Here is a 21,606-nt window from a genome sequence, read left to right as displayed (position 1 = left end):
TCAGGTACCAGGGATTCAGTGGCAGGAGTTTAGTTCTTGAGAAGCAGTGTGGTTTTTTGTTTTTGTTTTTTTTAAGCAGTCTTATTAAAAAAGTGGACAGAGGAATACAGCGGTCATGATGGTGCGTTAGTAGAAAGGCTTTCAAAGAACCTCCAGTATCCTCAAGTAGACCAACATGGCTTGGCTCTTTTAAATAGCTTGGTGTTTTATTAAACAAAAAAGCAATGTGTATGAGGTTTTATTGGAGTCTGGAGTATTTCATCAATTGCTTTAAATGAATTAATAGTATTTTTCTATGAACAAATATTTGATAGTTACATAAATGTAAAGTGTTTGGAGTGGGTTGTTAATAAAGCGAGGAATTATATGTAAACAGATAGTGTGCATCCCAGCTCCCCTGAAAGGACACTTGATGCTTCTCATTCCCCCCTCACTTTCTTTCCTCTACCTGCAGTGAGCTAGTTCTTGTCTTATTTTTACTCCATTGTCACAATGAAATTAACAAAGGCAGGGTAACTAGCCCTTTCATTAGTAAAAATTTCTGTGGTGAATGCTTCTCAGCTCTATGAGCGAAGATCAAGTAGTACCTAGAGTCTCTAAGTAGGATTGGGACCCCTTTATGTGCTAAGAACAGTAACTAACAAAATGAGATACAGTCCTTGGCAAGACAGATTAACAATCTAAATAAACAGGGAGGTGAGGATATTGAGGCACAGAGAAAAGTGACTTGTGTAAGGTCTCCTAGCTCCCAGGCCTGTGCCCTGACCACAGGACCCTGCTGTGTCTCCACTAGCCAGATTAGGAGTGGGGGTTGGTAGGAAAGGCTATGGAGTGACAAATAGCTTCATCTAACCTTTCTTAAATTGTTTTCTGCCCCAAAAGTTTTCAGATACTTTGGTTAACTGAAGATGTTTCAAAACATGTCATTCTGTGGTGGTATAAATAATATTTTTCAGCGACAGTTGTGGTTCTTGGAATTTTGCATTCTGAACAGGAACAGCAAAGTAGTACAGAGATGATTTCCAAAGGGGGAAAACTGATTTTAAAAAGACTAAAACTTATTTCCGTATTTAGGTTCTGCCACAGCCTAAATACTGGAGCCCTTTTGCATAGGGATATGTGCTTAATTACAGTTTCAGTTTTGCTTTGCAGTTTTCCTATTGCAGCCAAAACTTTTGTACTCACTCAAAACTAATATTGAAAAGAACTAATGGACATAAGTGAGAAATATTGAAAATGAGCCAGTGACTTGAATGCATTGATTTTTAAAGCTTTTATATCAGGGGTCAGCAACCTTTCAGAAGTGCTGTGCTGAGTCTTCATTTATTCACTCTAATTTAAGGTTTTGCGTGCTAGTAATACATTTTTAACGTTTTTAGCAGGTCTCTTTCTAGAAGTCTATAATATATAACTAAACTATTGTTGTATGTAAAGTTAATAAGGTTTCAAAATGTATAAGAAGCTTCATGTAAAATTAAATTTAAAATGCAGAGACCCCCAGACCGGTGGCCAGGACCCGGGCAGTGCGAGTGCCACTGAAATCAGCTCGCGTGCCGCAGATTGCCTACCCCTGTTTTATATGAAGAATGAAATAAATAGGAAGGAAATGTGTGTCTTAATGTAGTGGTCCATAACATTTTCTGCTGAATTTTATGGAACTCCAAAATTTGGACTTCAGAGATAGAATAAAGAGAAGCAGGCTGGCCTACAAGTCACTTCCCCTGCCTTTCTGCCTGGCTGCAGAGGAGCACAAAAGAAAAAAGGCAAGGGCATGTGTTGGAACAGGACATTGTTTCCTGCCTGTTGCTGGAGGATGCTTTCCTAGTTATTGCTGAGGAGTTAGGCTGGTTAAGCAGAGTCCTTTCTCTCAGCTATATGGGGGCATTCTGCCTTTCAGCTTGTCCCCTCCCTTGGCTTGACAGCATCTCAGTCCTGAGTTCAGAGTGCAAAGGACAAGCTGGGAGGAAAAAGTCTCCTGTATAGGAGCAGGGGCAGCAACTTCCACCATTGTGTGGAACAGGCTGTGAGGAAGACTGTCCTCAGACCTGTTAGGAGAAGGAGGGAAAGGAGCTTGCTAGAAGAGGGAGAAAGATTGAACTGTAGTGTTTAGGCAAACAGGAGTAATAAAACATTTTGAAGCCTTGCCTACCTTTCTTTAGTTGTTGAAGCCCTGCTGTTTTGAATTTACATAATATCAAGGGAGCCAGAAATAATAAAGAATGTTAGTATGGTAAATTGGATGCTTAGAGTGTGTTGTATAATGTTCTGTTATATAAAAGGTTACTGTATGTCTTAAAATCACAATTGAGTAACTAAATGTTCTTGTTTTTACATATCTCTTCATTTGTTAAATTTATTTGGTTATAAATGAAACTTTACATAGTTTAATTTTGAAAATGGCCAAAACAAAAAATTTGTGGGACAGTAAAGTATTAGGTGTGGTGAAAATGCATATTGATAATACTTACCTACTTCAGAACTAGTATGCAAATATAACTCATGGAACTGATTATCACTTTTCCTGAGTATTCCCCAGGTATGTCTACACAGCAACTAGACACCTGTGGCTGGCATGAGCCAGTCGCAGGTTTTTCTTTGCTATATAGGCATACCCTGCCCCCCATTTCTAGTTGTATGTGTGACACACAAAGGTTTCATAATTTAGAACCTAGGCCTGGTCTACACTACAGAGTTAGATAGATGTCAAGGCAGCTTACATCAACCTAAGTATGTAAGCATCTTGTACACTATGCAGCTTTTAATGACACGGCTGTGCTACTACAGCCAAGCTATGCCACTGAAAGGCGTGCACTGTAGCTGCTGTTTGTCGGCAGGAGAGCGCTCCTCCCAACAGAGCGCTGTTCACACCAGCACTTTTTGTTGGTAAAACTTTTGTCATTCAGGGGTGTGTGTATGTGTGTGTTTTAACACCCTGACTGACAAAAGATTTGCCAACAAAGTTCCCGTGTAAACAAAGCCTAAAATTTTCCCACTGACATAACTCACCTGCAACTCTGCCTTAATTCCACCTCCACGAGAGCCATAGAATCAATGTCAATATAGTTAGGTCAGCACAGTGTCAGTGTAGACTCTAAGTTACTTGCATCGACTGTTGCTGGCTTTAAGAAGCCATCTCATGATGACAGTTAATTGGTGTAAGCGTTCTTGGTGAGCATGCGCACCATTGGTATGAGCAAAGTGTAGATAAGCACAGGCAGTGCAATTAGCATGATGGCTGTATGCTGACAGAAATTAGGTTGGCTTAATTTTGTTCTGTAGAATGCACTTACTGTGTCAAAAGCAAAGTTTTTCTGTAAAATAAGGATATTAAATGTTTCAAAACTGAACAGTGTTGTGGGTTTTTCTTGAACATCAGGATTCAGACTGTTTCCAGCCTGCCTTAGTTTTCCATGTTGGATATCAATGAAGATCCTGATTCTGAGGCAGAAGCTTGTGTTGGGGTGTCATGTAGTTTCAGTTCATTGGTTTGGGTGTTAAAACATGTAAAAGAAGGAAAATAGGTCAGTTAACTTCTTCCTGTGTTTTAGGATGTTAATACATTTTATAGTTGGTGGAGTCTTCAAAAATATTTGCATGTCACCTTTAGTAAAACAAAGCAAGAAATAAACTGCTTGGAATTGCTTGACTGCCAGTTGAGTTTTCTTTCTGCACAGTAAAGCTGTGCTATCAATCACTCTGAGCAATAAACAAGGTAAAGTTATGTTATCTTTTATCTAAGCAAATAAAACTACACAGTAAAATATAGTGGAATACTGCAATATAACTATATGTCTGAATCTAGGTTTTGGAGCCAAGAAAACTGCTGCTCTATGCATTTTACACTATGAGAGAGAGATGGGTGAGGTAATAACTTTTATTGGACCAGCTTTGTCCTGTGACTGCAGAGATGTTAACTGCCCACTTCATTTTGAATGGTTTCTTGTGTCTGACGAAGTGGGTATTCACCCACAAAAGCTTATTCTCCAATAGTCTGTTAGGGTATGGCTACACTTGCAGCTGTACAACGCTGGGAGTTACACCTGTCTTCGTACAGCCAAGTAGGGAAAGCGCTGCAGTTTGTCCACACTGACAGCTGCCCATAGTGCACTGGTAGCTATCCCAGTGTTCAAGTGGCTGCAATGTGCTTTTCAAAAGGGTGGGGTGGAGTGTGACAGGGAGTGTGGGGGAGAGAGAGTGTGGATTTTTGGAGCTGACACTGTGTCAGCACCCTGCCTTGCAAGTTCCGACCCCTTCTGTCACCCCTCTCTCACTCAAGGAAAGCAAACAGCAACTGTTTTTTTCCGTCACAGACCAGATAAGCAGCCCACGGCCATGCTGCTTCTCTCTTCAAGTAAACACTAGCTGTGGGCCCTTTCAAAGGGAGCCCCCCTGCCTCTGCCCATTCACAGCAAACACTAGCTTTGTTTGTTTTTTTGATAACCAGCTCTGGAGCCCAGAGTTCACAACAAAACAAAGAATAATTTCACTTAAAAGGATTATGGGAAGCTTCTGGAGGTCAGTTACAGCGTACTAAGATTATTCCCTGTTTACACTGGCACCCCAGCGCTGCAGCGCTATACTCTTTATTACTCTCCTCGAGGTGGAGTACAAGCAGCGCTGTAGCCACGGAGATACAGCGCTGTATGTGCCTTGCCAGTGTGGACGGGAAGTGAGTTGCAGCGCTATAAAGCCAACAACAGCGCTGTAACTCTCTAGTGTAGCCAAGGCCTCAGTCTTTAAGGTGCCACAGGACTTTGTTGCTTTTTACAGATCCAGACTAACACAGCTACCCCTCTGATACTTACAACATGTGTTAACTCTTTAAGCTTAACAATCCCTGCCACTTTGTAGTCAGCTGTAACAATTTGAAGTCTTGTCTACAATACACACCTATATCCCTGTGAACAACTTACACCCCTCAGCTATGTAGTTATATCGAGCTAACCTCTGTGTAGACAGCACTACAGCGCTAGAGAGCTTCTCCCACTGACATAGCTACCACCTCTTGGTTCGGCGTAGAACATCTTCGTTCAAGTGCTACTGTGGCTATGCAGCTACGCCAATGCAGCATTTTTACTGTAGACTTACCCTGAGTACCTTTCCCAGATGTAGGGTTTGCCTTCACATACAGTGGCGCAACTATGCTGTTGTAGCACTTTAGTGAAGATGCTACTGTGCATATGTATAGTGACTAATGGAGTAGCTCTCTTCCATCGGCGACCAGAATGCAAATTCCTTTGTAGGCTTCCAGTGGAAATGAGTTTGATCTCACTCTGTTTTACAGTGGAAACTAGTCCACATTATAAAACATCTCCATCGTTGTTACTGACTTGCTTTCACTTCTAGTTGGTTCCAGTCTTTGTTCAAGATACTCGATATTTGTGCTATTCTTTTTCTTTGGTTTGGTAAAGCTCAGTTTAGTTACATCACTCTTCCAAACCTAAATGACCATATTATAGCCAAGGAACTAGAAAACTTTCATCTGGTTCATTAACATATGTCTAGTTAATGATACAAAAAATGTGCAGTGACTAATGAGAGAGTTCCAAAGTTCATCCCCATAAAAATCTTTTTCTGAATGCCTTTTTATGACTGTTAATCTTTAAAAATATTTCTTTTACAATTCTTACCTCTGGTATCAGTACCTGTTACCTTTCTTGTATAGGGTGCATGTTATAGTGGCACTGGAGCACTCCTATCTTTAAGGTTGTGTCATGACATCTGTTTAAAGGTCAACCTTTAAGGCATTTAAATGACTTTACAATATCAATCCAGATCTTTGTGGTATTGTAGTTCCTGCTACTCTAACCTCTCCAGTTCACATTGTACATTGGTTCTGTCTTCCTTTGTGTGTGTGTCTTCTCAAGTTTGTATCATTTGCAAATTTGGGAAGTGTAGAATTTCCACTAAGGAAACACCTGACACATGTGGAAACTGTACAAGATGTAGAGGTGCTTTGGTTAATCAAAAATACTACTTCTAGAAGGTGGAAAACATAGGAATCTGAGCAGAGCTATTGATCATTACTGCTTGAAATCTGAAATGCTTCACCTTTTTAACAAAAGGAGATTTGTTATTACTGATATTGGTATGTCCTACACTTGCCGCTCTGTGCTCCTCAAGTCTCTCTTCAGTAGTTAGACCTCCACTTACACCTGAACTTGTGCACCCTGTCTTGGGACAGACCTCATGTATGTTACAATATGTGCATAATACCTCGAGTTCAGGTTCCTCCTGGGGAAAAAAAACCAAAACACATTGAGTAGTTTAAAAAAATAACCATCCACCCTCTCAAAGGTCTCACGCCTTGCTGTGGCCAACAAAATAAACCAAATTTTGGTGACTTTAGACAAAACGCTTTGGGATGACGTTACAAAATAGTCCAAACTACTTTACAAAAGTGAAATAGTTGTGATTTTTTTCATACTGTTCATTCTCTAAAACCTTCTCATATTACCTCAGGCTTAAAAACAGTTGTCTGTCAGAGTATATGCAGATTGGTCTTGTTTTAGCTGGTTAGCATGTGTTGGTAGAGAATAGGGGGTCAACACAGGAATTGTAATAGCATGTGTGTGTTGCAGGCTGTGCTGTGCAGAGATTACTTACTCTCTCTCTCTCTCTCTCTATATTTTTTTTTTTTTTTTTAAATCTTGGGTGGATTTCGTCTGTCACATCTTGTATTTAGGAATAAGCAGGACTTCTCCCCTACAAATTACCCTAAAACTATATGAATTCAATATTCTTTAGCAATATGTATAATATTACATTTAGAAGTAAAGCCTATTTGTTTTAGACATATAACTGGAAATTCTGGGAATCTGGCTCATAAAACATTTTGTAAACTAGATCATTTTACGTATTTTTGAACATGTTTCAACAGTGGCCAGCAGCTTGCCAGGCTCTTGGACGTAACTTTCACTTTACTGTCTATGGAAAGAAGAATGCATCTGCTAAAGTTTCTGATTCGGTAAGTTCATATTTGTCTATGAAACAGTCTTCCTTCCCGGTGGTTCAGTGTATATTCTTAACGTTTCTGGAATCTGGAAGAGACTAGAACTGGATTATCAGAGTTCTGGTTTCATGTACACCTTTTTTTGTTGAAGAAAATTTCAGTAAGGGCGATGAATCGTTAAAATGGATCATGCGTTGATTTTTAGTAATACATACTGCATTGACTGGAACCTACTTGAATGATTCATTTACACTGTGCTAAGCTTGTGATACAGGTAAAATCACTGATATGCACAGTTTGAGAAACTTGCTATATATCCTCCAGTAGCTTGAGCTATAATCATTTGCCATAAGATCTTAACACAGTAATCTTTCTCCTCAGATTTCTACACAATATCCAGTAGTGGACCATGAATTTGATGCTGTCGTTGTGGGTGCTGGTGGGGCAGGTTTGCGGGCTGCATTTGGTTTATCAGAGGCTGGATTTAATACAGCATGTGTTACAAAGCTGTTCCCTACCAGATCCCATACTGTTGCTGCACAGGTAAGACTTTAAATATAGATAATTTGACATTAAAAATACTGATATTTTCGTAACATAGACTTTATGTATAGAGTATTATGATTCATAAGTTGACTGAACTTCAGTCCCACGTTATGATTAGTGAAAATGGAGGTTAGGTCTAAGTAAAACAGTTTAGGAAAATTGTGTATGTTTGACTTTTATTCTATGGCTTTATTATTGTTGTATTAACATGCCACTCCATTTTGTGATTTCAGTTGTTTAAGTGTGTACAGTGTTGTAAAACATTTTATACAGCAGAATAAATTACCCTAAAAGGAATGAGATGTTAACCATTGTGAAGTTGGTTAAGACTCAATTTCTACTGTATAAATGAAAGACGAGGTAGGTTGGTTTAATAAGAGGTATTACTTAACTTCTTTTGGTGAAAGAGACATGCATTTGAGGTTACACAGTTTCTTCAGGTTTGTATGCTGTATAAATGCCGCAGCACATAAATTTGATTTTAAAGTAATTTGTCCAGTGTTTTGCATATTATTTAATATTGTGTGTTTTAATGGAATTGAGAAATGAACTGGCTTTTGAAATTATGCATTTTAAATGTCACTTTGGGGAAATATATTTTTCATTTTCAGGGAGGGATCAATGCTGCTTTGGGAAACATGGAGGAAGATAACTGGAGATGGCACTTTTATGACACCGTGAAAGGATCTGATTGGCTGGGAGACCAGGATGCCATTCATTACATGACTGAGGAGGCACCTGCTGCAGTTGTAGAGGTGAAATTATTCATATTGAAGTTTATTTGAGTTAGAATTATCTGCAATATAAATCAGTATCCATAGTGACATTTTAATGATACAGATATTAGACTGGAATAGTAAACTTAGTATAAAGAGAACATCCTTTCTTTGTTGCCTTCTTGAGCGTGGGTGATAGTGTTACAAAGCAACCATAACAGTAACTAGGGATGTAAATATTATTTAAAAAGTTTAAACAACCGCTTAAATAATCAAAAAACATTTCATTAAAACAGTTAACTGATTAAAGGGCTGGCATGGCTGGGGCTGCTCCGACTGGCCAGTTGGCTGGCCTGCAGGTTAACAGTTAAGGCAGGTTAACTGGAAAGACTAATGCCTATCAGTTAACTGGCTAACATTTTACATCCCTAACAGTAACTTGCCTGTTTGTTGAAGTCCACAGCTATATCTCTAATACTTTGTTTGCGCTCAACAGCTGGAAAATTATGGAATGCCATTTAGCAGAACAGAAGAAGGGAAGATCTATCAGCGTGCCTTTGGTGGACAGAGCCTTCAGTTTGGGAAAGGGGGACAGGCTCATCGATGCTGTTGTGTTGCGGACAGGACAGGACACTCACTGTTGCATACCCTGTATGGCAGGGTAAGAGACTGCGAAACAGAACTTGACTTTTGTTTTTAACTAATGGCTACTATAGGCATTTAAAAAACTTGTTAAAAATAGTGCGGTTAACTTGTGTGCTCTGCTGTATGAGAGTTTAGAGTCAGCAAGGAATCCAGGAGAATTCCTAATCTTGATCCCAGGCCTCCTCTTTTTTCCCCTGGCATGCTTCTGCTTGATATCAGCGTGACAGAAACAGAAGAAGTCTGAAAAAAGAATCTGCTTTTCCTGCTCTTTTTCCTGGAGAGAATGCATAGATAGTAAGCTCTGCTAATTTTGTGGCCAGAGGAAGCAGTCTCTTCCTCTTGCTGCTTTGCCATGACACACTCACCTATTGTCCCTTCTCCCACAACCACTCACCCACCCCTTGGCCAGTCCCAGGAAGAGTTCATCTAGACCTTCTCATGGGCCAAGAAAAAACTGGGCCAGAGTGACAGAGCACCCTAACAGGGAGGTAGCAAGTAAGATCAGCCTCCATCCACCCTCAGAGCAAATAGGAAACTAGGAGGGTAAGCGTGATTCTAGCAATGCAAAAATGCGACCACTAGACTGCCTGAGCTTGTTTCATCAGCCTCTGCTGGTGACCACAGCTCTAGTTAATAGATCCTGTCCATCTCCTAGTGCAAGGCCATAAAAGATGAACAAATATCGAGAGTATTAAGAACTAGTAAGTGGCCCTTAGACCTAATTTCAGTGAGGATTTAACAACCCATGCACTTTATGCACTCTTTACAAATGCTTAGCTAATTGTTCCCCTCTATCTTGAATGAGGCCTGTATGTGGAACCATAATATAAATAAATAGTATAGGGGCTGAAGAGAGATGAGGCACCTGCTTCTAGGTGCTATGTGCTTCTTCCAAGATGAAGGAAACTCCCCTGGTCCACTTGCCCAGCTGTTGGTACTCTTTGGCCCTGTTAACACCCAATTATAGCGCTTGAAGAAATGTGAAGTGAGCTTTCCCCAGGGTAATTTGAGGGGTAATATGCTAGTGCATGGGACAGGACCTGAAAGAGATCAGGAAGTGAGACTCACCATATACCAGGTATTGTCAACTACACAAAGTAAACTGAAACATAGAACTTTTCCTCATCTACCTTCATTGTTACTTATACCAACGATAAGTACAACATTTTCAGACAAATTGATGAGGGACTGTTTGTTTAAATGGTTTGGTAATTAAACGTGGCCTGTCCAATCTAAACATTCTGTATTTTGTAGAACGCCATTATTCTAAAAGAGCTGCAGACTTTCTGCGTACAGGCTTATCTGGATAATAGTTTCCATGAGAACTGAGTCTGATTTTATTCTTATGTAACTAAGCACTTTTTAATGAGGCTGTGGGGGGGGAAATTGTTTAGCTTTTGCATGTTCCTTGACTATTGAAAATTGTTTTCTTTTCTAGTCCCTAAGATATGATACCAGCTATTTTGTTGAGTATTTTGCCTTGGACCTCCTGATGGAAAATGGAGAATGTCGTGGAGTTATTGCACTTTGCATAGAAGATGGCTCAATACATCGTTTAAGAGCAAAGAACACTGTTATTGCCACTGGGTAATGTGATAAAATTATATTGAAGTAAAAAAAAACAAAAAAAAACTTGGTAATGTGAGCTAGCGTAATCTAGAACCTAGAGGATATAGGTATCTGGAAACAAAGGTTTGAGTCCAAATTATGGTGTTGGCACACTGTGTGACCTTGCACAAGACATTTCATGTGTCTCCAATTTCCCTTTTACAGATGGGGAATAATAATCCCTCTACTTAAATGACATTTTACCTTTTGGGTGAAAACAGTATAAATGAAATTTAATTACTGCATTTAGTTTTTGTTCCATGCTTTAATATACTGTATTTACTTAACCTTAAAATTAATACTTTCATAATGTAAATTCAGTACCCTGAGTTTAGCTTTAAGTTCCAGAGCAATACTATAAAGCTAAATCTAGGGGCAGTTAGTGTGGGCTGGGAAGTAAGGGATAATCTTTAAAATATTTTAAAGTTGCATTATACTTTCCGCTTTTACTTAAAATACTGGATGTAAACTGGCAGTGACAAGACAATGCATCTATAGGGCCTACTGAGTAGTTGTCCTCCAGGAGATTTTTGTGTGAGGTACAGTGTAGCTGCTCCCAGTGTCAAAATATATTCAGAAAATACAAACAGAAATGGATTTACTGCAGGGTAACCTAGTGGATCACTAAAAGATGAATTGTTGTTACCCATGTAATTTTGGTGCAAAAATATGTGATCCTAATTTTGGGTAAACTGATCATCTCTGCCCTCTCCTCTTTTGTCAGTCCTGCACTCTTCTGGTTCTGTGTTTTAGTCTTTTATCTCCTTGTTAGATTTAGATCAGCAACTCTAGCATAAATGGAATAATACCTAGTTTGTGTACAGAAGCACACTTCATGTTTGGTGGCTGCATAATGTGGGTGCCTTAAATTAGTCCCCTAAATAAGTTAATTGATTTTTTTTCAGATATAATTAGCAATTACAGTCCTGTTAGTAGGAGGTTTGTATGCTGAGAACCTCTGGAAAAATCAAGACACTTTTTTTTCAATGTAAAAATGAATTTAGTTGCCAGAATTTATGCAATTGAATTTGGAAATTTTGTCTAAACTTTATTTCACGTTGTGGAAATTGCACCTTAGATGTAAAATCCTGGTTTTACATTATTTATTTTTTTGTCTCTTGGGCATTGTAGTATGCTGTTCCTGCCAGAATTTGCTAACAGCACTAGTCTCATTAAACTTGTGTACTTGAGGTAGTGTCATGGAAATAAGAATCGGAGAAGAAAGAACTTATCTTCCTGAAAGAACTCTGCATGAAGAAAGACACCATTTTCAGAAAAAAACTACAATTCTGGTATTTAATTAAGGAGAGCCAAATCACTGGCCCAAAGTACAGCAATATGTGTGTGAGGGGAAAATGGCACATGATTCCTCTCTCTCTCTCTCTCTCTCAAAAAATTGACCCCATTAGTAGGACATAATTCCACTGACAACTTTTGAAAGGAACCCTGGTTAGCAATTCTAGAGGAAGTGTGGTGCAATTCCTCTTTCAACTACTAGCTTCAAGTTATTTTTTAGATATTAGTTGAGCTAGATGATCCTCCACTTGGTCAAGTTGCACAGCAGACAACTTATCAATTTTGTTCACATTAGGTTAAATTAGTGAGAAGCTTAATATGTGTGATAAATGAGTACAGTGGCTGACTGAATGCTATGCAGAAAGTCTTCTGCTTTAGCTGAATTGTAAATCTGCTGTTGCACAAAGTGCAGAGAATAAGCTAAACATCCTAATGAAATCTTACTACTTCTCTACTGATTTCTTAAGGAAAATATTGCGGACAAATTTTAATTTTTGAAATGTTTTCTCTAGTGGGTATGGCCGCACCTACTTCAGTTGCACATCTGCTCATACCACCACAGGTGATGGCACAGCTATGGTCACACGAGCTGGCCTTCCTTGCCAGGACTTAGAGTTTGTACAGTTCCACCCTACAGGTACAGTATAAGACAAGAAAGGCACTCTTTGCTTTCTAGGAATTTGAAGTATTCAAAAAATAACATCTCTGCAATATTAAGCCTCCCAGTGTTATAGTATTTAAGAGGTGTAGTGTCTTAAGCAGGTTAAAAGCTTTTTAGCTCACCCTTAACATCTAGTTTCAAGTTGCAGGTTCCCCTGCAACATTTAGTATTGCAAGCAAGGAATTGACATTCATTAAACTTATTTAGATGTTTTTGACGTCTGCAGCTGTTGTAGATAAAAATACCGAATCCTGAATTCAGGAGTCTTATGAAGTAAAGTGGGAGATATTTCAGCTGTTGTATAAAAAGTACTTAAGTTGTACATTTTGGTATAAACTTACGTGCACTTAATTTTGGGCTTTAAACACTGTACCAAATATAGTTACTTCATAAAATTTAGGTTCATGTTTCAAAATTGTAATCTAGTGCCTCCACTTGTCTCTAGCTTTAACATAACAAAAATGAATTATTCCTTTAATTTTTTAAACCTTAGGTTGTACACTGCATTTGTTTCTTAATCCTGGGAAGCATTTGCATCAAGAAATCAGTTGATAATTCCTGAAGAAATAAGTTTAAAGTTCAAAAATACAGTATTGATTAAAGACATTCTAATAACTGAAATCAAGATCTTCGTAGTTAAGGTTCTGCACATAAGTTTGCTTTTGATGTAGTGTCCATGCTCCTCATGATGCTGTGACAGACCCAGGCCAGTGGGGTATAGGAGTCTGGTAGAGGGCAAATATACTGGTCACTGGCTGAATAGTTTTCTGTTCCCTGAGTCACCAGAGCAGGGGCTGCACTAGAGTAAATAGGAACCTGCTAGAACCAATTCAGGCAGACAAGCTGATTAGAACACCTGCAGCCAATCAAGGCAGGCTAATCAGGGCACCTAGGTTTAAAAAGGAGCTCACTCCAGTCAGAAAGGAAGGAGCCAGAGGAGAGGAAGTGCAGAAATCCAGAGTTTTATTCGCACACAGCTTTCAAAATGAGCACCCGTATTGATTAAAGACATTCTAATAACTGAAATCAAGAATCTTTCGTAGTTAAGGTTTCTGCACATAGTTTGCTTTTGATGTAGTGTCCATGCTCCTCATGATGCTGTGACAGACCCAGGCCGTGGGGTATAGGATTCTGGTAGGGGCAAATATACTGGTCACTGGCTGAATAGTTTTCTGTTCCCTGAGTCACCAGAGCAGGGGCTGCACTAGAGTAAATAGGAACCTGCTAGAACCAATTCAGGCAGACAAGCTGATTAGAACACCTGCAGCCAATCAAGGCAGGCTAATCAGTGGCACCTAGGTTTAAAAAGGAGCTCACTCAGTCAGAAAGGAAGGAGCCAGAGGAGAGGAAGTGCATGTGAGGAGCTGGGAGCAAGAAGCACAAGGAGCTGAGAGTGAGAGGGTGTGCTGTGGAGGACTAAGGAGTACACCAGGAGGAAGGTCCTGTGGTGAGGATAAGAAGGTGTTTGGAGGGGCCATGGGGAAGTAGCCCAGGGAGTTTGTAGCTGTCATGCAGTTGTTACAAGAGGTACTATAGACAGCTGCAATCCACAGGGCCCTGGGCTGGAACCTGGATAGAGGGCGGGCCCGGGTTCCCCCCAAACTCCCAACTCTGATCAGACACAGGAGGAGTTGATCAGACTGTGAAATCCAGAGTTTTATTCGCACACAGCTTTCAAAATGAGCACCCGTATTGATTAAAGACATTCTAATAACTGAAATCAAGAATCTTTCGTAGTTAAGGTTCTGCACATAAGTTTGCTTTTGATGGTGTCCATGCTCCTCATGATGCTGTGACAGACCCAGGCCGTGGGGTATAGGATTCTGGTAGAGGGCAAATATACTGGTCACTGGCTGAATAGTTTTCTGTTCCCTTGAGTCACCAAGAGCAGGGGCTGCACTAGAGTAAATAGGAACCTGCTAGAACCAATTCAGGCAGACAAGCTGATTAGAACACCTGCAGCCATCAAGGCAGGCTAATCAGGGCACCTAGGTTTAAAAAGGAGCTCACTCCAGTCAGAAAGGAAGGAGCCAGAGGAGAGGAAGTGCATGTGAGGAGCTGGGAGCAAGAAGCACAAGGAGCTGAGAGTGAGAGGGTGTGCTGTGGAGGACTAAGGAGTACACCAGGAGGAAGGTCCTGTGGTGAGGATAAGAAGGTGTTTGGAGGGGCCATGGGGAAGTAGCCCAGGGAGTTTGTAGCTGTCATGCAGTTGTTACAAGAGGTACTATAGACAGCTGCAATCCACAGGGCCCTGGGCTGGAACCTGGATAGAGGGCGGGCCCGGGTTCCCCCCAAACTCCCAACTCTGATCAGACACAGGAGGAGTTGATCAGACTGTCTGATAATGCTTGTCCTCTCAATCCTCCAGCAGTACACTCTCTCACTCTCAGCTCCTTGCCTTCTTGCTCCCTGGCTCCTCCCTGTCTGACTGGGTGAGCTCCTTTTTAAATCCAGTGTGCCCTGATTAAGCCTGCTTGATTGGCTGCAGGTGTTCTAAATTAAAGTTGCTATCTCTACTGTCTTCTAGAAAGATCTTAATTGGCTGCAGGTGCCTTGATTAACCTGGAGCAACTGCCATTTGGTTACCAGGGTACTAGGGATTTGTTTAGCCTGGGGCAACATACCTGTTTCTCAGTACTTTACTGTAGCCATCTGCCTTGCCCCATCACACATCCCCCCCTCTGCTCAACATCATAGGGTTGGGCAACTTGGGACACCAGGCAGTGTGCTTGTGAAAGACATCAGTGCTGCTGTGGTGGCATCCAGCCCTGTGCATATGCGGAACAGGAATGGTTGGGGACAAGAAACCACCTGGTGACCCTGCATTCTTTTCCTTATTTCTCTGCATCCCACTGAAGGGGTGCATGGTCGTCACGAGTAAATCGCCGGCCTAAGAGGTAATAACGCAGTGTCTCCATGGCCCACCTTGACAGCATGGCATTCCTCTCGACTACTGCATACTTCTGTTCTTTGGGAGCAGCTTTCTGGCTTAGGTAGAGGATGGGTGTTCTTCTCTCCAATCATTTGCGACAGAACTGCGCAACCCCATCTTGGAAGCATCTGTTTGCAAAATAAATTCTTGGATAAGTCCGGGGCTATGAGGATGGGGTCCATTACAGAGAGCTGCCGAAGGTCTATGAATGCCCTCTGGCTGCGTCGTCCACTTCACCATGTCTGGACCTCGGCCTCCACAATTCCGTTAGAGGACTTGCCCTTACTGGCAAAGTGGGGGAATAAAACGCGGTAGTAGCCTACCACACCCAGGAAGCACCGGACTGCTTCTTTTGTGTCGGCTGGGGCCAGTTTCGAATCGCCTCTAGCTTATTAGTTTGGGGCTTCACTATACCCTTCCTACAATATATCCCAGGTAGCTTAGCTCTGCCAGTCCTATGGCGCATTTTAGAGGGTTAGCGGTGAGGCCAACCCGCCTTAAGTGCGTAGTACGGCTCAACTTCTCCAAGTGGGTTCCCCAGTCTGGAGTTGGATGATGAATCATCTAGTATGCGGCTGTATAACTAGTATGGGGGCGCAGCAGCTATCCATGAGGCGCTGGAATGTAGCTGGGCCCATGTAGCCGCAAAAGGGAGGACGTGTACTGGTAATCGCCGTCCGGGGTGAGAAGCTTCTCTTTCTTTAAGGCTTCTTTGTCAGGGATCTGCCCAATACCCTTTGTCAGATCCATGTAGTCAAGAATTGCGGCACTAACCCGTCGGTCAATCCAGTTTGTCGATGTGGGTATGCATCGACCTGGATACTTCATTCAGGCGCAAGTCATTAAGAATCGCAGGTACGAATAGGTTTAGGCATAGAACAATTGGACTGAACCATGAACTGTAGGAGTTCTAATACGCAATTCTAAACATTTTCTTACTTCACCTGATGTCCCTTTTTGGCTGCTGATTCGGGGGCTCAGTGTTATTGGCTCCGGAAATCGTGCCGATACTGGTGAAGTCTAGTTTGTCGCCTTGGTTTGTAGAGAAGCATCATTCAATTGCGATTAAATCATGTCGGGGCGTGCCTCAATTTTTGATGGGCGTCAAGTGGGTGATTCCTCACTTCTCGTTAAGTTACTTCTGGGAAGGGTTCTCCTGGGGACTAACCATTGCCTCTCGATCATGCCAAGGTTTAGAAATTGATGTGTAGAATTTGCTCAGGTTTCGCTGCGACCTGGCTGCGCACCGTATAGTTTCCTCTGCGCGCAGCGGCTTCAATCATCAATACAGGGTCCCTGCCACTGGGCCAATAAGCTTGCTTTCGCTGTGGTACCGGGACCATTACTCGATCCCTGGTTGGAACGCGTCGAAGCTTGCTTGGTGGTTATATGGTTCATTGGGTCTCCTGTCTTGCTCCAGAGTGTTCCGAAACAATGGTGTAACTCGAGCCTCCGAAGTCCCATCATCTCATAGTAAGATGCTGGACTATCAGTTCCTTCCAGGATTTGGCTCCTCTTCCCAGGTTTCTCTGGCTAATCCAATGCCCGAGGATGGGCGCCCATGTTGTGTTCGGAATGGAGAGAAACCCTTTGGAGGCTCTGTGGAGCTCCGGATGGCAAACATGAGGATAAGAACAGGGTATCGCCAGCTTTCCCAATCCGGCTCACCACTTTCCTGATCAGGCCTTGGAGGTCCTATTGAACCTTGCACAAGGCCTCGTCTGGGGTGGTATACAGAGGTCCTAGGGCTTGTACATGGAGCCAATGAACAGGATCTTCATCAACTGGGAGCACGAAGGGTGTCCCTGACATCGTATACTGCCTTGGGTGAGCCGCAAGCCTGGGAAAGATCATGTAGTAGCCCTTACTATTGATCCTTGGAAGCGTGTTGCATAGGGGAACAGCTGTCTGGTATCGGGTTGCATAGTCTAGTACAAAACACAGAACATGTTGGATGAACCATCCGACTGTCGTTCTCCGGCGCCCAACTCGATCCAGGCTATAGCGTTCCAAATGGAACCTTTATTATTGGCAGAGGTATCAAAAGGGCCCGCAAGTGGGGTGAGGGCTATTCAACCTGACACTCTCGGACAAAGAGATTGCAGTATCGCCTGACATCTTCATGTACTCTGGCCAGAAGAATCCTCCGCAGATCCTGGCCTGGGTTTCCTCTAAGCCCAATAGGTACCTCCAAACAGGTGACTGTGGGTGAGTGCTCAATAATGGCTTTTGATGTTTTGTGGCACCGAAGTTGATGTTCTCCTGCTCTCTGCAGTTTGCACTCACACGGTACGGAGACTTCTTCACTATAAAAGTAGGGTCCCTGGACCCCAGAGCTTCCCTCACCACTGGTGTGCCATCGTAATCTCAGCCACGCTCTTTCACTGCAGTTATCGACAAATAATCTAAGGGCCACTGCCGGTCCCTCTCTCCAGGACTAAACCTGCAGAGCTCTGCAAGGGGCCGCTCGCATTTCTTTCAACGGCTCATCACCCAATCATGGCTGGGGCAGCTTCCGCTCACCTTCTGTGTTGGTATTTTCTGAGGCTGCTCGTGGTCAGCTGCCTACATACGGCGGTCTTCTGGCCTGGGTTCAGGATCTGGGTTCCCAAGGCCTTCGCAGCCCTTCTTTTTTGTCTTCTGGGCCTTTTGGGGGGCTGGAGAATAGATCTGAGAAAACCTGAAAAACATGTGGGGTTGACATTCCGCCAACAGATGAGTCGCCTGCCACGGGTCCCCATCTCCCTCCAGCCTCTGGGGATAAATTTATCAACCCGGATAGTCCTCCCAACGACTACAGGATATGGGATTTAGCAACACACGCCACTGTCACCTCAATGGGGTTCCCCCTGAACCTCTGTCTCCACTGGATGATGGGTAATAGACCTACGGCCCCCATCGCACAGCATGTCATTAGCGACGCCGTTGGCTTGTAGCAGCTGGCTATTTTTAACAGCTCTACCGATATAAGGGTGATAGCAATCCCCCGAGTTCCACAAGTGCTGTAAGTTTCTACTCCATTTATCTTCACCAGCCTGGTGTCCGTGTTAGCCCCGCATAACTCACACCCCGCAAGGTGGATAAGGGAGCAATGGGACTGTCCAACCCCAATTGGTCATTGGCATAGCTCCTCGGCTGGGAACACTGTGCTGCTATGTGTCGGCCCATGTATAACATCTTATAATTGTTTCTAATCATTCCCTATCATGCGTGGGTTAGGGGTTTAGTCTCAGGGTTTCCCCCATCAGGCCAATCCCTTTCCCTTCTGGGTCTCTGTGGTTTTCGGCCCGCCCCTCTATCCTTCACTAGGACTCCCCAGGGTTTGGCTTTCCCAGCTTTCCAAGGCTGGGTTGTTTTCCTACGAAGGGGGCTTTTCCTTGGGTAGTCAGGCCAATTCCCTGGCTGTCATGCTCTTTCTACCACCGTGACATCTCTCATCAGGGGATACGGATCGTTCTGGGACCTACCCATTTGTGGAGATCTGGGTGGCAGTGCCCTCCATGTAACGCGGTCATGCCCAGAACCTCTAGTATCTCGTCCGACCTGGAATATCTTGTTGCAACCACTTCGGAAATGTAGAGGTCATACAGTTTGGAACCGGGGTTGCTTCCTGGTACCTCCCAACTCGTGATATCCACTGGCCGCACTGCTTTGTTACGCCCAGCATCTGCCAGGATCTCTGCTTTCAGCTGGAGGTAGGCGCTGCCAGCTCTTCAGCAGATCATGGTAGGCCTTCTGGCTCGCCACGTAGAATGGGGCAAGGATGCCAGACCACTGACCCTCTAGGCCAGCGCCGTAGGGCGTCCTCTCAAGGCCAGAAGGTATGCCTCGCCAATCATGCATCCTCGCGTCACTTGTGCACGCAGGTGGTGGCCCAAGGAGCCGCGCCCATCATGCCACACGGTTCAGCTCTTAAGGGTCTTTACCTGGTTCCAGTCCCGCAAGACAGCTAGGTCTTTGAGAAGCCTGGTCCATCAGCAGGCGATTAGTTTTTGCCGCACGCTGAGCAACTGCCTCCTGTTGGCGTGACTGCCTGGACCAATCGGGAGGCCCTCCTGCTGCGCTGCTGTTGCTTGTACAGTCCCGCACTAGCATGTCCATCATGTGGTGGAAAAAAATAAACTTTTTTTTTTTATTTATAATAGCCCTCCTTGTTTTTTCGACGACCGCTGTGCACACCAAAGATCGCCAACTTGACACAGTTGTGAGCAAAGTTTCTCCTCTCACCTGTGGGCCTGCGGCCTTATTGGCGGATTTAGTTTCACCTCAGTGATCTTCCCCTTCTTGTGGAACCCACAGTCTGGGTCAGCTCCTCATGTGTCTGATCAGGAGTTGGGAGGTTGAGGTGGGGAACCCAGCCCCGCCCTCTACTCTGGGTTCCAGCCAGGGCCTGTGGATCACAGCTGTCATAGTGCCTCCCTGTAACAGCTGCATGACAGCTACAACTCCCTGGCTACCTTCACATGGCCTCCTCCAAACACCTTCTTTATCCTTCACCACCAGGACCTTCTCCTGGTGTCTGATAATGCTTGTCTCCTCAATCCTCCAGCAAGTTCACACTCTCAGCTCTTGCCTTCTTGCTCCCAGCTCCTCACAACAGCTCCTCTCCTTTGGCTCTCCTGTCCGACTGGGGTGAGCTCCTTTTTAAATCCAGGTGCCTGATTAGGCCTGCCCTTGATTGGCTGCAGTGTTCTAATTAAAAGTAGCTATCTCTAGCTGTCTTCTAGAAAGATCTTATTGGCTGCAGGTGCCTGGATTAACCTGGAGCAAACTGCATTTGTTACCGGGTTAAGGATTGTTTAGCTCTGGGATAACATACCTGTTTCTCATGTACTTTACTGTACCATCGTGCCTTGCCACCTATCACAGTATAACATATAGTTATGATATTACCATACATTTATCACTTTAAGGCTTTTTTGGTCAAACGAATCTTCACAGTTTGATTTTAAGTGATCGAAATTATCGAATGTCAATATTCGCTTAAATTTTTAATCAGCCAAACAATTTCACTCTCAGGATCACCTCAGAGGAGTGAAGATGATCAAGTGGGTCTTGCTTAAGTTTGAGGGAAGAGAAGACAAAGACAAGAGTTAACTAAGCTAATCTTTTCACTCGCCCAGGTGGACCGCCGCAGGGAGGCGCATATGAAGCATACGATGTTGCACTCGATCCTCCTTCGGCTTACAGGCTGTAGTAAGTTGGAGCCGCAAAGATGTTGGAACTGGCAGACAGTCAATAAAATCCTTTGATCGTATCCAGTATGGTTTCTGAGTTAAGTCGCTCCGGCAACAGGGTATCATAGAAACATTTGAGACCTTGCAGAGTTTAGAAGCTCCACTGGAAAACTGTTTCAGCGTGATCATAGTGAGCAGTCCAAATAACTAACACCAACCTGTTTCCAAGGAATAATGCTCAAAGTACTAATTGACCTTTTGGGACAGATAAATAAAACAATTGGATTTTAGACAGTTTGAAGGGATCTTCACAAAGGTCAGCTTAACAATTAAAAAGTCTTCTGACTGTACTCTATGTCACCATCGTGGCTTTTTTTAAACCAACACTCACGCATTGGTACAAAAATTGCTTAGGCAGGAGATCATAAATGTAAAATTTTAGACAGTCTTTTGAGGAGGAGGCTTGAGGCCCAAATGGTGGAATATAATAGAAAAACAATTTAAAAACATTAACTTTGGAGTATTGACAGTGGTGTGACTATCTCAAGAAGCCAGGATGTGGGTCACCTTGTTACTGCCCTGCCTCCAGGGAGAGGGAATCTTTCTTGTTTTGCTGGGTGTCAGGCTCCCCTGACACCTCCAGAATTCAACAGCTCAGTTACTCTCTCTTGGCTGTGCAGCCCCTGTCGTTCCTCCTTGGCAGGTTATAATAGGTGGCACTTAAATCCCCAAGGCCCTTTGGCATTTTCTCCCAGGTGTGATATCCAGCTCCTGACACTGGTTCATTCTCAAAAATTCTAGATTGTCTGCCCCAAAAGGTGCAATATACCAATTTAACCAGTTTTTAGCCTTAAACACTGGCTTCCTGTAAACCAGTGGTTCTCAAGCCGGTCCGCCGCTTGTTCAGCGGAAAGCCTCTGGATGCCTGGGCGCAGTTTGTTTACTCTGCCCGCCATACCGCAGGGGGTGTGAGTTCGGACTCGATTGTGGCTCTCACTGGCTGCGGTTTGCCACCGCAGGCCAATGGGTGGCTGGCAGGAAGGGCAGCCAGCACATCCTCTGCAGCCGCACTC

The 21,606-nt window shown here is 43.3% G+C and overlaps 1 protein-coding gene across 1 annotated transcript in view; it reads left to right on the top strand.

Moving 5' to 3' along the window:
• The window catches only part of SDHA (succinate dehydrogenase complex flavoprotein subunit A), a 39,735-nt gene that overhangs the window by 765 nt on the left and 17,364 nt on the right, over positions 1-21,606 (top strand). Inside the window, exons 2-7 of the mRNA XM_032765533.2 lie at positions 6,881-6,967; positions 7,334-7,495; positions 8,110-8,253; positions 8,711-8,875; positions 10,298-10,446; positions 12,276-12,400. Of these exons, the coding sequence (XP_032621424.1) occupies positions 6,881-6,967; positions 7,334-7,495; positions 8,110-8,253; positions 8,711-8,875; positions 10,298-10,446; positions 12,276-12,400 (832 nt within the window). The remainder of the gene's footprint in view (positions 1-6,880; positions 6,968-7,333; positions 7,496-8,109; positions 8,254-8,710; positions 8,876-10,297; positions 10,447-12,275; positions 12,401-21,606) is intronic.

This window comes from Chelonoidis abingdonii, chromosome 2, assembly GCF_003597395.2.
Source record: "Chelonoidis abingdonii isolate Lonesome George chromosome 2, CheloAbing_2.0, whole genome shotgun sequence".
Lineage (NCBI taxonomy): Eukaryota > Metazoa > Chordata > Testudines > Testudinidae > Chelonoidis > Chelonoidis abingdonii.
Note: the sequence above shows the minus strand (reverse complement) of the source record. Positions and strands in the feature narration are given on the sequence as shown.